This window comes from Oreochromis aureus, linkage group 23, assembly GCF_013358895.1.
Source record: "Oreochromis aureus strain Israel breed Guangdong linkage group 23, ZZ_aureus, whole genome shotgun sequence".
Taxonomy (NCBI): domain Eukaryota; kingdom Metazoa; phylum Chordata; class Actinopteri; order Cichliformes; family Cichlidae; genus Oreochromis; species Oreochromis aureus.
Window position 1 is genome coordinate 41,515,847 of NC_052963.1, and position 15,202 is coordinate 41,531,048.

The window sequence follows — 15,202 nt, forward strand, 5'->3', positions numbered from 1 at the left end:
AGCATACATAAGTCCTTTTATAGGTGGCAAATATCACACAGTTCAATAGCTGTTGTTGTCTTACACTTCATATGTTACAGCGATTCGCTGTAACATATGAAGTGCATGAGATCCAAATATATGCCAATGTCAACACATGTTCATGTTGATGAGGTTTACTGAACAAATTTGAATCATCACAACAACCAAAATGTTAGCAACACATTATAAAGTTTATTATTATCACTATGGTAACCATGTTTATGTTTGTTACCTGCTAACTCAAACACATTCTGTAGGTGTCACATTTTGAGGACTGTAAGTTCACACACTTTCAGACTTTTGCAAACCGGAGTTGGAGATTGCAGAGAGAAGGCGAAGTGTTTTGTAAAAACTTTACAAGTTCTACGGATTATTTGCTCAAACAACAAAAGTGCAAACATGTTTTGCTGGACTCTAAGAAGAAGAAAGGCACAGCCTGATTTGTCATGTTTTTTTAATATTTAAAAAAAATGCTGTTTTTGTGCAGCAGTTCTTATTAAATCACATGCTGTTTGATTTATTTGAAACAGATAATAAAGGAGGATACTGTGGGTGTTGGAGAGGACCCACTGAAAAAGTACGATCTTTGCTATCTGTCACATTTTTACTATGTTTAAAATTATGTTTATGTATACATTTATAAATACACATATAAACATGCATGCACAGTTTTCTCATTTGAAAGTAAATACTTGTCTGAATATTTGAGCTGAATCAGTTTTTACTGTGTAAGTTGTAGATTTGTTCCCTCTGTGGAGTCCACAGCTTCATGCAGTCGGTTTAGCTGACTTTCTTGAGGCACTGAGGGCAGTTTGAGTGCATTACAGCAGACTGATCTTCTCTGTTATCTTTCCAGTGTGAGTGTACGAAAGGATCTCACAGATGAACATGTGGCCCCTGACACTCCAGCCACCTCTTCTGCACCAGTCTCACCTCCAGCTGAGGCTCAGACGAACAAATCAAAGAAGGCTTCCTGGTGGCGCAGATGGCTTTTTTGTGAGGTGAGTTTACCACTGCAGAGAATAAGCTCTGAACAAACAAACGGTGCAGGAATTTGTGCATCATTTGTTTTTAACTGGATTTATTTGTAACTGGCAGAAAAAGTCAAAGGTTTTTCCCAAAAGTGAAGACAAGGCAGAAGACACGGTCGTGCCACCTTCTGAACCCCAAGAGAGGTACGATATTATTTTACTGTCTGAACAAGTTCTGCTGGTACTCCTTCCTTCTTGGATCATGAAGGAGAATCTTTTGTGTTTTGTCCAGTGTTAACCCCGTCAGCCAGTCTGAGGATGTTTTGGTCCTTTTACTGTGTTCCTATTTAAAGCTGATTGATTGCTTTGTGTTTCTTCTCCTGTAATTTCATCACTGTGATTGCACTGTTTGTGTCTTTCTATAACAGTACCATCAGCACTGAAAAATGTGAAGTCAAGGACGTTGGTGTCCAGACAGAGGTTTCCTGCCCTCCCAACTCGCTGCTGTTTTTCTGCACGGTACGTTCTACAGAGCCGAGTGTGACACGTGAACAGATGTTATAGGAACATGTGGAGTCTGAATGTTAGGATTGACACTCAAATTCTCATTATGTCATCCATTTTGGTTGAACTAACTGGTGATGTGTTCCTCAAAGAAAAAGGTGACCTTAGATGATGAGCCGCGTTGTCCTGAAGTCAATGAGAGAGATGAGCCAGTTTCCAGGCCGTGTACCCCACCACGTCACACACTGCTGACTAACATACAATGACGAGTTCGTCAATGATGAGCAGCGGCAGAGAACAGCTTACCTGCTGTTCTATGAAAAACAGGTGATTTCTCCCATCAAACAGTTGGATTGTAAATGGTAAATGGCCTGTATTTGTATAGTGCTTTACTAGTCCCTAAGGACCCCAAAGCGCTTTACATCCATCCATTCACACACACATTCACACACTGGTGATGGCAAGCTACATTGTAGCCTCAGCCACCCTGGGGCGCACTGACAGAGGCGAGGCTGCCGAACACTGGCGCCACCGGGCCCTCTGACCCTGGATTGTGTTGGATACTGTCGTTTATATAAGATTTTATTGTAATGTATAGTATATAAGACTTTTATTTTATTTGTATCTTTTTATGTTTATGTTGTTTAGTGTACACCGAGGGCCGTGGGAGCGTTGCAATTACAAATTCTTGTGTATGACCTGTCCATATGTTTTTTTGACAAAAAGATGACTTTGAATTTGAGCATGTCCGTGCAAATACTCAGTTTATGTTCAAACTAGATTTTGTTCTTTTAATTTGCTCAATGACAAAGTTAGGATTTAGTTTAAGGAATGGCTGATTGCAGATTCCTGTTAGAAAACAAGTGTGTTGCATTTATGCAGTGGTTACTATGGTGGCACTTTAGGTGCAAGTGTTGCAACCACTGTAAATGTGACACCATCACCAAAAATGTTATAAAATCAGAAGAAGAAAGAGAACTCTAATATGATAGCTACACACCAGCTGGACCATTATAACAACATCGCATCACATGAGTAACTTCACCATGACGAGACTTCAAGGACTCCAAGAATGTTCATACAGTGAGGATAAATCATGTTTTTTATTATTTATTATGAAAAACACACAATATAGATACATAAAATGCAGCAGGAGCTGCAACAGCTAACATGTCAGTTAATTTGACACGTTGATTTATTTATAATTTCTTTTTCTCTCTTAGCTTTTCAGCTCCACATTTTTGCCATTTCTTCCACACTCAACTCTTTTCTACAAGGTGAGCGCACAGTGAAGGAAGGGGAGGGCTGATGGCATTAAGAGATTTGATTGGGCAATCTAGGGGCCAGTTAGTTCTTCCCTTTGGTGAAAGCTGGGCTCTTCAGTTCAGCATGGTACAGCTCCAAAGATTCTGCAACATCAAACCCTCTGTCTGCTAATATTACATCATCTGGGCTGAGGCAGTCCAGGTAACAGTTTCTATTTTTGTTTTTAAACTTTAGATATAAGCAAAACAAGAAAAGTAACATTTATCACTCCATCTCAATTCATTTTCATGTCATAAGTGTTAGCAACAGTTCTAGAAAAGGAGAAGTTTGTTCCAGTTTGCAGAAATGTTATTACAAATGTTCAAACTACTGCACTGTAAAATCTAAGTAGTTCCCAGAACTCAAAAAAACTATGCAAACTCATTGCCTCCAGAAAAATTGAGTGCAGTTTACTTAAGATGACTGTTAGGACAACTTCTTCACTGCAAGTATGCAGTACTAAGAATAACAATTTGTGGTAACCTGATTATGATTCAAAATGAATAATTAACAACACTTCTTGTAATGGTGTTAAAATCAGGACAACTTTTATTTTCAAATGCAAAAGTAAAAGAAAATCAGCCAACATACTGGACACATATAATTGTCAATATAATTGTTTGTTGTTCTGCTGAACAATAATAATTATACTGTCATCATTGTTACAGAGATTGAAACTTTATTGATAATTTGTCCAGGTAAAAAATGCCCTCCCACAAATGTCATGTGACAACCTCATTGGCTTACAGAGTTCTGACATCACCCACATTTAGAATCTTACCACCACTTTGATCCTTTGATCCTTTGATCCTAAAAACCCTTAAATAGGAGTGAGACACAACAACTTTTAGTCTGTTATTCGCAGCATTTACGTTTGCAGCATTCAAACGCTCGCCAGAGAAGCCTTTTTTGGATCGTTTTCAGAGTCACTGGTCACTGTTTACAGATTCTAACATGTCTCCGAAAAAACACAACAAAAGAGAAATAGTAAAGCCCAGCGCTCCTCTTTGCGATCAAGAGGACAATATTCAAGTACAGAAGATGTGCTTGGAAGAAATGCATGAGGAAAATCTCAAGGAGAATCACAATACGCGACACCCGCCCCAGCCAGAGTACATCTATTACGTCTGGCAAAGTTTTTTTGAACAACGAGCGGAGATTATGTTCCTGAGAGAAGAATATGAGAGAAGGACTGCTGAAGTAGGTAGATTGTTCAGCCAGCTTGTTGAAAAGGAAGATATTCAAAAGGAGAAAGAAATGGAAGTCCTAGACATGCGCGGAAGGATCTTTGAGCTCCAAGCAAAGCTTAATAAAGCTCAAGAAAAACCAACAGAAGAAGTCCTCCAACAGAAGAAAAACGAGCAGGACAAGGACAAAAAGATTCAGGAGCTGCAAGTAAAGCTTGACAAAGCTTTGCAAAAAAATAAAGAAATCCTCCAAGAGAAGAAACAACTGGTCATAAAACTCCAAGGCACAGAGATAAATCACAAAGTGCTGAAAGGAAGGGTTGAGTTTCTTCAAAAGAAAGGGCAACAGACCATGAAACAGGAAGATACGGATTGCAAGCTTCAGGACATGGAGAAACACAACAAAGGCTTGCAAATAAAGCTCGATGAAGCTCTGCAAAAAAATAAAGAACTCCTCCAAGAAAAAGAGCAAATGGACGTAAAGCAGCGCAAACTCCAAGGCATGGAGGAAAAGTACAAAGCGCTTCAGGCAAGGCATGATAAAACACTGAACAAGAATAAAGAGTTGCTTCAAGAAAAAAAGCAACAAGAAATTAAACAGAAAGAAATGGACTGCAAGCTTGAAGACGTGGAGGAAAAATACACAGCGCTGAAAATAAAGCTCGATAAAACAGTGCAAAGAAATAAGGATTTCAAACAAGAGAAAGAACAGCAAGACATGAAAGAAAGATCTGGATTGCGAGCTTCAGAACATCAAGAAACACAACAAAGGTTTGCAAGTAATGCTTGATGAAGCTCTGCAAAAAATAAAGAAATCCTTGAAGAGAAAGAAAAGCTGGACATAAAGCAGAGAGACATGCAGTGCCAACTCCAAGGCATGCAGGAAAAATACGGAGCGCAGCAGGTAAAGCTTGATGAAACACTGCAGAAATATCAAGAGCTGCTTCAAGACAAAGAACAACGGAAATAAAGCAGAAAAAAGAAAACAAACTCTCCAGGACTTTGAGAGGAAAAACCAAAAACTGCAAGAACGTTATAACAAAATGAACAACAAAACAACTGAACTGGAGGGGAAAAGAAAACACTGCAAAAACAATGCTCAGACATGCAGAGTAAGCTCAATGACATGCTGAGAAAAAACACAGAACTTGAGGAACTTTCCAACAACTTGAAGTGCAAAAACACTGAGGTGCAGATGTTAAAGCAGCAACTAGAGAAAACAAACAAAGACCTGCAGTGTACACTTCAACAAATCGAGAGAAGTCAGCAGCTAGAAGACACGCACAACAAATTAGAACAGTGTTATACAGAGATGCACAAGGCAAAGCTAATGCAGGAGGCAAAATGTAACGAACTGAAAGAAAGGCTGGAAGAAAAACAAGCCAAATTAGAAGAAGTGGAGAAAACATGCAGGAAACTTGAGAAGGAAAATACACAAACGATCGATGAGTTAAGAACCCTCATCCTAGAGAAAAAAAGTGCTCGTGGAAAAGCTCCTGGAAAAGAAGAAAAACGCCTGTTTCTTCTGGAGGAGGGACACTCCTGCTTTTTCTACGTTTTCTACGTTTTCTGCTGCTGATGTCACCTCGTCTTCCTCCACCTCTGTTCCATCGTAATTTTCACCTCTCCAATCCTGTCCCTCCCTTTCCCACCTGACACCTCTCCCTCCCTATTTCCCTTTAACCCCTAACACCTGTCCCATCTCCTCCCTCTCTCTCTCTTTCACCTCACCCCCAACCAGTCCCGACAGTTGACTGCCCCTCTAGAGCCTGGTTCTGTCATAGGTTTCTTCCTTTAAAGGGAGTTTTCCTATCCACTGTCGCACCTAGTGCTTGCTCAGAGGGATTGTTGGGGTTTTCTGTCCTCTATCTCTTTCCTCTTTTCTATCCCTTTAATTTACCCTCTTGAAGTGCAAAACACTGTCCCATCTCCTCCCCTCTCTCTCTCTCTCACCCTCACCCCCAACCAGTCCCGACAGTTGACTGCCCCTCTAGAGCCTGGTTCTGTCATAGGTTTCTTCCTTTAAAGGGAGTTTTTCCTATCCACTGTCGCACCTAGTGCTTGCTCAGAGGGATTGTTGGGGTTTTCTGTCCTCTATCTCTTTCCTCTTTTCTATCCCTTTAATTTACCCTCTTCTTAACCCCCCTCTATTTCCTCAATAGTTTAATAATAAACACAATTGGCTGCATTTTAAATGTGTCTGAACAATGTCTTCATTCAAGAATGAATTGTCTTTGTCATGGACTCGTGTATTGTGTGTTTTCCTCGGGTTGGTGATTCTCACGGTCGTTCAGCCCAGGAGTCCAGTGTTTTAGTGTTTCAATCACATTTAGTGTTACATTTTAGATCACAATAATAGGATATCCACAATTTAGGATTCAGGCATTTGTTTTAGTTCAATATCATAATCATTCTATGATTGAGGAATTTTACAGAACCTTCAGTCAGCAGCAATAACTTCAATTCATTGACATTTGCAAGCATTCCTTTATACACAGCATTTCAGTCAGGTTGAGGTCTGGACTTCCATGCTGTAGATTTGCTGCTGTGCTTGGGGTCATGATCCTGTTGCATGACCTAATTTAGGAGAAGCTTTAGCTGTCGGACAGATGGCCTCACATTTGACTCTAGAAAACTCTGGCATACAGAGGATTTTGTCGACTGCAAGGTGCCTATCTCTTGTGGCTGCAGAACAAGCTTAAATCAAAAAATTATCCACTGCCACTGCTATGAATCCTGGGATAGGGTGGGCCACGAGGGATACACCCGAATCATCGTTCAAATCCAGGTAAAAGGAGGATGCATTTGTGGGTCACATTTGGAACAGTCTTTGTCACCTGGCTGTCACGTAATCGGCTGTTAAAGGCAGCCTCCAAATCACAAAACAACCACAATGGACCAAAGTGCCTTACAGAAGATTAAATAGATAAAAACAAATAGAAAGAAAAACCACAGAAAAGGAGAAGGATAAATAAAAAAACATATAAATTACACATATTTAACAAACATGATTTCTTAGTTTGGAACATTTCTCAGTCACCTTGCAATCATGGGTTCTCAGTCACCTCGGGCACTTCCATTACAGAAGTACTAATTTTACCCTCCTGAAAATGTAGCTATAATTCAGGAAGGTAAAAAAAATGGGAACAGTGATTTAATCTATTTGGATTTATCTTTTTAAGTTAAATATTTCTGTGCTTTCATCATCTTACAATCCGGTGATTGCAGCCATTCCCCAAATCTCTGTGAATGGTAACCATGTCCTTTGATCAATGGTCATTGATCAATGATCATTCAAATTTGCATTGTAATGATCAAGGAACTGACCTACCAACCCATTGTTCATTCAGTGGTGCTAGTTTGAGTCATTGTGCAAATGTACTGTTTATAAGGTTGGGGTAACATGCAGTCAGCTGAGACTGAAGAAGTCACTTGGAAGAGTGATGAAACGTTTCTCCCACTGAAAACATTACGTCCAGCTGAACAGAATCAACATTTTGGGATTCCCTTACCTGGTTGATTAAGCATGCATAAAGATATTTCTGTTCTAAAACTTTTGTACATACAAAATAATATGACAGGACTTGAAGAAAAGTAACACATTTACTCTCATTTAGGGCGACTGAGGCTGGATCAGATGAGTTTTCCACCTACCTTATGTCCTCATAACTGGTGGTAATGGACAGCATGTTGCCTTATCAGCACTGGGGTCTTTTGTTTGATAGTTCCACAGTGCCGTGATGAAGTACCATACCCCTCTGCTCTTTCCATTACAGGGAATGTCTAGAAAGCACAAACCTTTATGATCTCAGCTGTGATTATTAAAGTGTAGTTATCCTTCCTCCCTTTCCTTCTGCCTTCCTCCCTTTCCTTCTTCCTTCCTCTTAAGCACTTAAGGGTTGCTGGAGAGGGGGTTGAAGACTATCCCAGCTGCCATAATGTAAAACTCAGGGTACACACTTGACAGTTCACCGCTCAGAATCACATTCCCAATAGATGATTGTAATTCCCAAAAGAATAGACAATTAACCTAAAAAAGCGAGTTGTTGGACTGTGAGAGGGAGCCGGAGCACCCTCAGAGAACACAACATGCAAACAGCAGCCAGCACATTTACATGCACAACCTTCTTGCATTGTGTAGTTTTTTTTTTTTTTTACGTTATAATTTAAAACAAATCCCTTAATTAAATTAGTGAGTTTAAGTAATGTATGAAATATTACTGCTATCTAAGTCCCAGATTTCAGTTTATCGGACATTAGCTACATTTAATAAGAAGATGATCTGATTAATAACACATGTTAGTTTATTACAGCACAGTGTTAAAGTGATAGAGAGGACACAGTGTGTTAAGACGATTTGTAAGTCAAACATTGTTGTCGTTTGGAGACTTTTAGTTACATATAGAAGACAAAAATGTAAGCGTGTATGTGTCGTTACACCATGACTGGGTTTTTTTAAGTTCTCTCGCTTATGCCATTAACACCATTAACACATCAGCTCTCGTCTCGGAAAGGTAAGCAGGGTCGGGCCTGGTCAGTACTTGGACAGGAGACGATTGTTAGCACCTAACAGAATTAATTTCAAGGCACCATTTAACACAACGCATTCTTTGTTTGCCCAACTGTTGCTTCCTCAACATGTTTCTTCTCTTTCTCAGTCACAGCCAGTGATGCCAGTACATAACAAGCCTTGTCTTCTGCTTGGGCAAAACCCAGGTTCCTCAGTACTCCATCAAATGTCTTGGCTGGTAGAGTCTAGATTTAAAGCAAAAGGAAAAACAAATACAATGTGAAAAGTTTTAATGTGAACAAGCAACCTTTTTGAAACTGAGAGCTACTTCTTGGGTACTGATTAATGCGAAGGGCTACAAGTTTGATACACACTTCTGAAATAACAAATTTGGTCAATTAACCTTTAACTATATGTTATCATTAATAATTAATGATATTCATCTATGTAAAGACACTGATTATGTTAATGATGTCTCACAATAATTATAAACAATGTTTAAACAAGGTAGGTAAGGTAGGAAACAGATAAATATGAATATGCAACACGTTTTTTCTATAATTCTCTGCAAGTATTTGCATTTTCAAATGATCATTTCGACAACATTTTCACTTGCCACTAACAATTTTTTTAACATATCATAAGATTTTACCGGACTTGTCACCAAATCCGCAGCATTTTGTTTAATTATCATATGTTACATTTAACGACCAAATTTGTTTTTCAATAATTAAATCCAACTTTGCAATGACACTGCCATGTTGCCACTGAGAAAATCTGGTATTGCTTTCGCTGTCTGTTAGTGGGAACTCTGGTACTGCATGATGTAAGTGCAGCATCTTTTTTTTTTTTTTATGCAAAGAGATCATGTTCATCTGGGCTTTTAATGCATTTAAAGCACTTATCATGTCAGCAACAGTCCTACCTTTGCTTTGTAGCTCACAGTTCAAATGGTTCAGTTTCCCAGTTGTCCCTTAAAAATGCAAGGTCGAGTGTCCACTCACGGAGTCATGCCCAAAGCCGATCACCTTTGCACATAACGTCTGCTGGTGAATGATGCAGTGGTAATGCATAAAGTTTGGGAACTCTGTGTCACCTTTACAGTGAGCGATGAATCCTGTATGCCTGCCGATCATAGCAGGAGCCCGTCGGTAGTCAGTGATACCAGCTTTTCCAAAGGTACCTTTTTCTCCGCGAAAAACTCCTTCACCCTGTTAAAGTTGTCAACTCCACTCGTAGTTGTCTTTAGCGGCAGTAGTGTCAGTTCTTCTTACTTTCCTCCCACCAAGTTTCCGGGTGCCAGAGTGTGTGGCCGTTACTAAGCAACCGCGAGTTAGCAGCAGTAAACCAGGGATAGAGGAAGAAAGCTACTAAAATCAAGCCTCTGAATTTAAGATGTTATTCTGTATCTCTGGATAATTATTCAGATTTCTGGCTCTGCTTCTTCACTGTTGCTTAATTTCGGTTTACCAGCGACAAGCAAGGCAACAAAACGATGTCAACACAAGAGCAACAAGCTAACATCGGCAAAGTCCTCAGCTTTCTTCGGGAATGGGACCGCGGTGACATGAGGGTCCGCGGTCGCATGTTGAGCACCTTTGTGACTCAAAACACGGGGAAGACGTTTTATGAGCTGGAGCTGGAGTTTGCGCAGGTCGCCAGTCTCTTCCTAGCTCGACTTACCACATGGATGAAGCTCACGTATCCTTTATTCGGCCGTGGTCTAGGATAACTGTTAGTTTTGGACATGTATATCTTGTACAGCTCAAAAAAGGTGTCCTGGGTGGGGTGTAAATATCTCCAAATAGTAGTGGGATTCGTGTTTCCTTGCATAAGTCCTGCAGGGTTTGTCTTGGAGACTTAAATGAGGCTTAATATAAGTTTTCTGCTGGTTAAACCTGCACAGGTTTGGGACTATCTTGAATTTGAGGGGGCTGCATAACATGTGAAAACAACACATTTAAATCATAAAACATATTATTGTTATACACACACAGCCAAATGGTGCTGAATTTATTATAGCATAAAATATCAGAATAGAGTTTTCAAAATGTGCCTGCACATGTGAGGGTTTGATAAAGTATAAGTTATGACCTTGGACTTCTGTGGATGGGATGAAGGATATAAGTACAAAAGGTTTTCCTGCTCTTGGATGACAGGGAAATCAACTGGACAATCCTTTACTAATACTTCAGATACATGTTAGGCACCTTCTTGGGACTTCAGCTGAAAGCACTTGGGATTTTCCTATCTGCTTCTTGTCAGTGAGTGACCCAAAATGCGGCACTGTAATCTGCAAAAATATCTTTAAGCCAACAGATGTTTTCTTTCAATAAACCATCTCTCTTATTTGATCAGTGATCAGTATCTGATAAACTTCCTGGAGGATGGAGGAGTTGTCACTCTGCTGAACATTTTGAGCCACTCTCAGAGCAAAGACGATGACAAGGCCGGAGCCATCAAACTTCTACTCACTGTCTCAAAAGCAGGTCGCAAGTACAAGGAGATCATCTGTGAAAGTCACGGTAAATTTCACATTTGTCTGTGGCATATGTAAATTTATTTTAGATTTTAGATCAGATTTTAAAACAGCCTACAATATAGTTTCTTTTATCAGTAATGCTGCTTTTGCTTTGTTTCCAGGTGTTAAAGTCATAGGCGAGTGCCTGGCCACATCAAACAGAGATGAAACCAAAGAGGCAGCGTCGGTCCTTTTGGAGTCCCTGTCCCACGGAAATCCCAGATATCAGGACCAAGTCTACAAATATCTGATTACCTGCATGACTTGTAGCTCACCTAAATCCCTGCAGCTTATTCTGCACACCTTATGCATTGTGCAGGTGAAGCCAGCCACCTACAGAGTATGCACAAAGCTGCATATTACTGCAGTCAGTCTGTGTGTTGCAGAACTGATTTTTAGTTTTAAACATTTTTTCTCTTGCAGCGAAAAATGAAAACAGCCCATTACAGCATTGTAGAGCCTCTGCTTAACACACTCAGATCCCCACACCTGGAAGTTCAGGATGAAGGTAAGTTGACACGCTATTTTTTTTTAAATTTAATCCTGACATTTCATTGTATCCTGTGAAATAACAAATCATTCCCCTAGCCATTGTGACTGTGGATGAAAAATTGTGATCCTGTTATTATTAATCAGCTTTTTTGTTTTTGTCTCTTTATGTCTTTGACAGCCATTAAACTCATCTTAGACCTGAAGCATTATGATGTGAAGGCAGTTCTACTTACTGGTTTGGTGGCTCTACTGAGGCCTATTAAAGAAAAAGTACACCAGCATCAAATCAGCAAAGGTGACATTAGAGTTTGGTTGTGTGCTGTGAAAGCCTTTAATATACACCTCTTTCTTTTGACCCATTATGGCTACCTTTTCATATTTTAATTGGTGCTTTTCTACAGTTTCTGATACAGTTACACAACCCATCAGTTAATGTGTTAAAATTTTGTGAATGAGCCCTAACTTGCCACAGTCATTTTCATGAAATGTTTTATTGACAATCTTGTACAATCTTGTCAGAATTCAAGATGACTGAGATGACTGGATCTTTCCCTGTATTTGTACAGCAAGCTGCTGCAGCTAAAACAATACGGTATGGAGTCCAAATAACATTCTCAATCGCAGTATAACACAAAGTCAGTTAAACTTCAGGGATATCTGTCTGTCCAGTTAGCAATAAGAACATAATGTGAATTGTTCAAAACCATGATGGCTTTGCAGGTGGTTGCCAAAGACCACTGCTATCATGCCGTGCTCATGGAGCCTCATGTGGATGTTATGACCAAACCGTTAGAAACAAATCACACAGTCATTTACATACATACATACATACCTGATCATCTTCTCTAACATTTGCATTACACACCCACAGAAACTCAATGAGGACAGAATAAACAAAAATCATGAGTTGTTCACGATAGATGCACGGGGAACAACCCAAGGTTCGGTATCTTGCCCAAGTAGTAGCCAGGTGCTCAAACCATTAACCTTTGAATTAGTAGACAACCTGCTCTACCTCCTAAACCCCAGCTGCAGTGACAAAGTCATAAGCAAAAAGCAAAACTAGAGAAAAATCTGTCAGGAGGGATAAGAAGAGAACAATGGTTTATAGTCACCACCTGCAAAACTATTTCCTTTTTGACAGGTGTCTTGTTGTTGCCCCTCCGGTGCACCTGTTACCACTTTCTTTGGCAGCAAAAAGGGTGATTTAGATTCACAGTGGTTTATACTTTCCACTAAATAGATTGAGATGCATGAAGCTTAACTGACTTTTTAGGCCATGGTTTGATAAAACCATGACATAACATTTTATTCATGGCAGTGTGATAGCCTTATATATTGTAATACAGTAGCTATCTTTAGCTGCTCCCATGTCACGAGGGTTCACAATAGCCGGTAGCTCCCCATGTTTGATTTGGCAGTTTTATGCCCGATGTCCTTTCTGCATTTTAATGATGTTCAATATTTGTTAAAGGTTGCTGGCTGAGGAAGATCAAGAGCTTTCTCGTGAGCTTCTCTCTCTTGGAGTGATCCAGCATCTTCTGCACACTATGGGCAACAGAGAACATCCTGATGCCCAAATACAAGCCAGTCTAACATTAGAGGTACTTCAGTGTGTGTGTGTCTTCTCAAAAAAGCAGGCTGATGACGCCTATGATGGTTTTCTCACAACAATTTGGTACAAATAAAAAAAAAAAAAAATACTATGAAGCACTTCAGCCTTCTATTTTAAGACTTCACCTTTTTTTGTTCTTTTTCTTGTCAGCAGAATAAGACATATTCACAGTTGTAACCCGACTGCTTCTTTGTCAGCTTCATTACCTCATGCTTGAATCGGCTGCTTTAATGTGGTCCTGTCAGCAATCTACTAATGCATGTCTACGAAGCAGGACAGTTAAAGTCATTATGTCTTGCCCAATTTTCAACTGTTTTTAGATGGTTTGAGTTTCTGTTACTGTTCTGATAGAATCTTCTGATTTCTTATGACTGCTTCTTGGTCCCCACTGCTTCCACCCTCTTTTAAAAAAATGTGTAAGCAGTAATTTACAATTATTGTGTTCCAGTAAAGCCCTTTTTTTTCTTTTGCATTAAATTAGAACCAGAAAGTGCCAGCCTTGTAATTAAGTGGAAACAAAGGCTGCTTTTCTTGAAGTTGGGCTGTTTCTAAAAATGTGTTTGGTTCATCTCCGTTTCGGTTTTGCATCTGCAGAAAGGAACATTAACTCAGACATATGAATATCAGCTTCTGATGTCTGCTTTCATCTCTGTGTAGTATTTTGTCGTCTCCTTCCCTGTTGTTGAGGACCAAGTGCAGAGAGTGATGGGCAGCGCTCTGTTTGCAGAGTTCAAAGTAAGCGATAACCTAAGTTAAAGGTGCATTGCTCCAAGTCAGTACCAACAAATATAATCACAATCTTTCTACAGAACAAAGCTGACACTGTATACATGAACATGAATGAAACAGAAGCAGAAATGCTGCTAACAAATCAGATTAACATGTCACAAGGTAATGATTTTACTGTTTTATTTGACAGCTGATTATTTTCCTATATTTCCTGTACTATGTGAAACTAATTGTATTCTTTTTCTTTTTTCAGTTTTAAATGGTAACAAGTCTGACAGCTGACCAGAGGAAAAATAGTTTCGTAAACGGATATAAATAAGGTTTTTAGAAATTTTTGTATTAATGCCTATAACCTGTTCTACCATTTGTTTTTGTATTAAGAAAAAATATTCTATCTATCACTAGAAAAATGGGAAGTTCAGTCATTTATATTAATATAGCGAGAAATGGCTTTGACAATGGAAGCTCTGTAATAGGTTTGGGGCTTCTTCTCAAATAAATACAAATAAATAAATAAATATGGAATTTATATGTGTTTGAGGTGTGTGCACATACACACACACACACACACACACGTGTGTATACTCGCTTGAGTCAAATTTGAGGTCGCATTTTTTAACTCCCACCCTTTGGGGACACCGGTTTCTGTTTGGTTTAGAAGCAGGCTGGCAACTGAATTTTACACCTCCAAATCCACAGAAATAAAAAAAATCACTTGAGATTTTCATTTCATTAAGCAATATTTCTTCATACAGTATTTTTACCTTCCTATTGGGGACTGGGAATGTTTAATGCCCCCTTTGGGGTCTTCAGCGATAAACCAACACAGATAAACCATTTTGTGCCACTTTTGAGGACCGTACTTCCCTTTGGGGTCTTAAGCAATACACAGATACACTATTTTACCTCAGTTTTGGGGATATTTCTTCCCTTAAAAGCAAGTCCTTCAAAGTAAGTACAGTAAAATGTAAGGTTACGATTTAACTACCCAATCTAAAAATAATCATTTTGCAATTAAGTATATTAATTTGACAACATCCAAGGGATTTGAAAGAACTTAAAATGAAGGTGTCTGTGAAGATTCTCAGTCATCCAGGTCATCGTAGTCTAAGCGGAGCTTGGAAAGAAAAAAGGGTCTAAACTTCTTTAAGTTGCTTGAAGACATTTCACCTCTCATCCGAGAAGCTTCTTCAGTTCTAAGGTCAAATGGTGGATTTAAGACCTATGGGAGTGTCCCCCAAAGGTCTCTAAGGTCTCTATTTATCTTGAAGAAATCACAACTCTGTCTACCTTGTTGTGCCATAGAACAATTTAAGTGTTCTGCTGCTTTTATTACTACTGTGTTGT

General features: G+C 39.3%; 1 protein-coding gene across 3 annotated transcripts; it reads left to right on the forward strand.

Annotated features, from left to right (window-relative positions):
• Nucleotides 1–127: 127 nt before the first annotated feature.
• Nucleotides 128–14,521, forward strand: armh1 (armadillo like helical domain containing 1). Of its 3 annotated transcripts, XM_039606262.1 has the most exons (17): nucleotides 128–297; nucleotides 552–598; nucleotides 878–1,022; nucleotides 1,120–1,196; nucleotides 1,421–1,511; nucleotides 1,649–1,823; nucleotides 9,972–10,199; nucleotides 10,694–10,762; nucleotides 10,857–11,023; nucleotides 11,142–11,359; nucleotides 11,443–11,527; nucleotides 11,690–11,806; nucleotides 12,031–12,103; nucleotides 12,986–13,115; nucleotides 13,784–13,861; nucleotides 13,936–14,017; nucleotides 14,109–14,520. In XM_039606262.1, the coding sequence occupies exons 6-17, from the start codon at nucleotides 1,759–1,761 to the stop codon at nucleotides 14,135–14,137; spliced, it is 1,341 nt and encodes a 446-aa protein (XP_039462196.1). In that variant the 5' UTR covers nucleotides 128–297; nucleotides 552–598; nucleotides 878–1,022; nucleotides 1,120–1,196; nucleotides 1,421–1,511; nucleotides 1,649–1,758; the 3' UTR covers nucleotides 14,138–14,520. The 3 variants fall into 3 exon arrangements, with proteins under 3 accessions (XP_039462196.1, XP_039462198.1, XP_039462197.1); XM_039606264.1 differs by lacking the exons at nucleotides 128–297; nucleotides 9,972–10,199; nucleotides 10,694–10,762 and having other exon boundaries at nucleotides 440–598; nucleotides 14,109–14,521; XM_039606263.1 differs by lacking the exons at nucleotides 128–297; nucleotides 552–598; nucleotides 878–1,022; ... (1 more) ...; nucleotides 1,421–1,511; nucleotides 1,649–1,823 and having other exon boundaries at nucleotides 10,062–10,199; nucleotides 10,694–10,758; nucleotides 14,109–14,521.
• Nucleotides 14,522–15,202: the final 681 nt, after the last annotated feature.

Bases quoted from the DNA above. Each gene is read 5' to 3' on its own strand.
- armh1 (XM_039606262.1), top strand. From the start codon at position 1,759: ATGACGAGTTCGTCAATGATGAGCAGCGGCAGAGAACAGCTTACCTGC. The intron at 11,528-11,689 runs GTAAGTTGACAC...TGTCTTTGACAG, and splicing joins CCTGGAAGTTCAGGATGAAG to CCATTAAACTCATCTTAGAC. The intron at 12,104-12,985 runs GTATGGAGTCCA...TATTTGTTAAAG, and splicing joins GCTGCAGCTAAAACAATACG to GTTGCTGGCTGAGGAAGATC.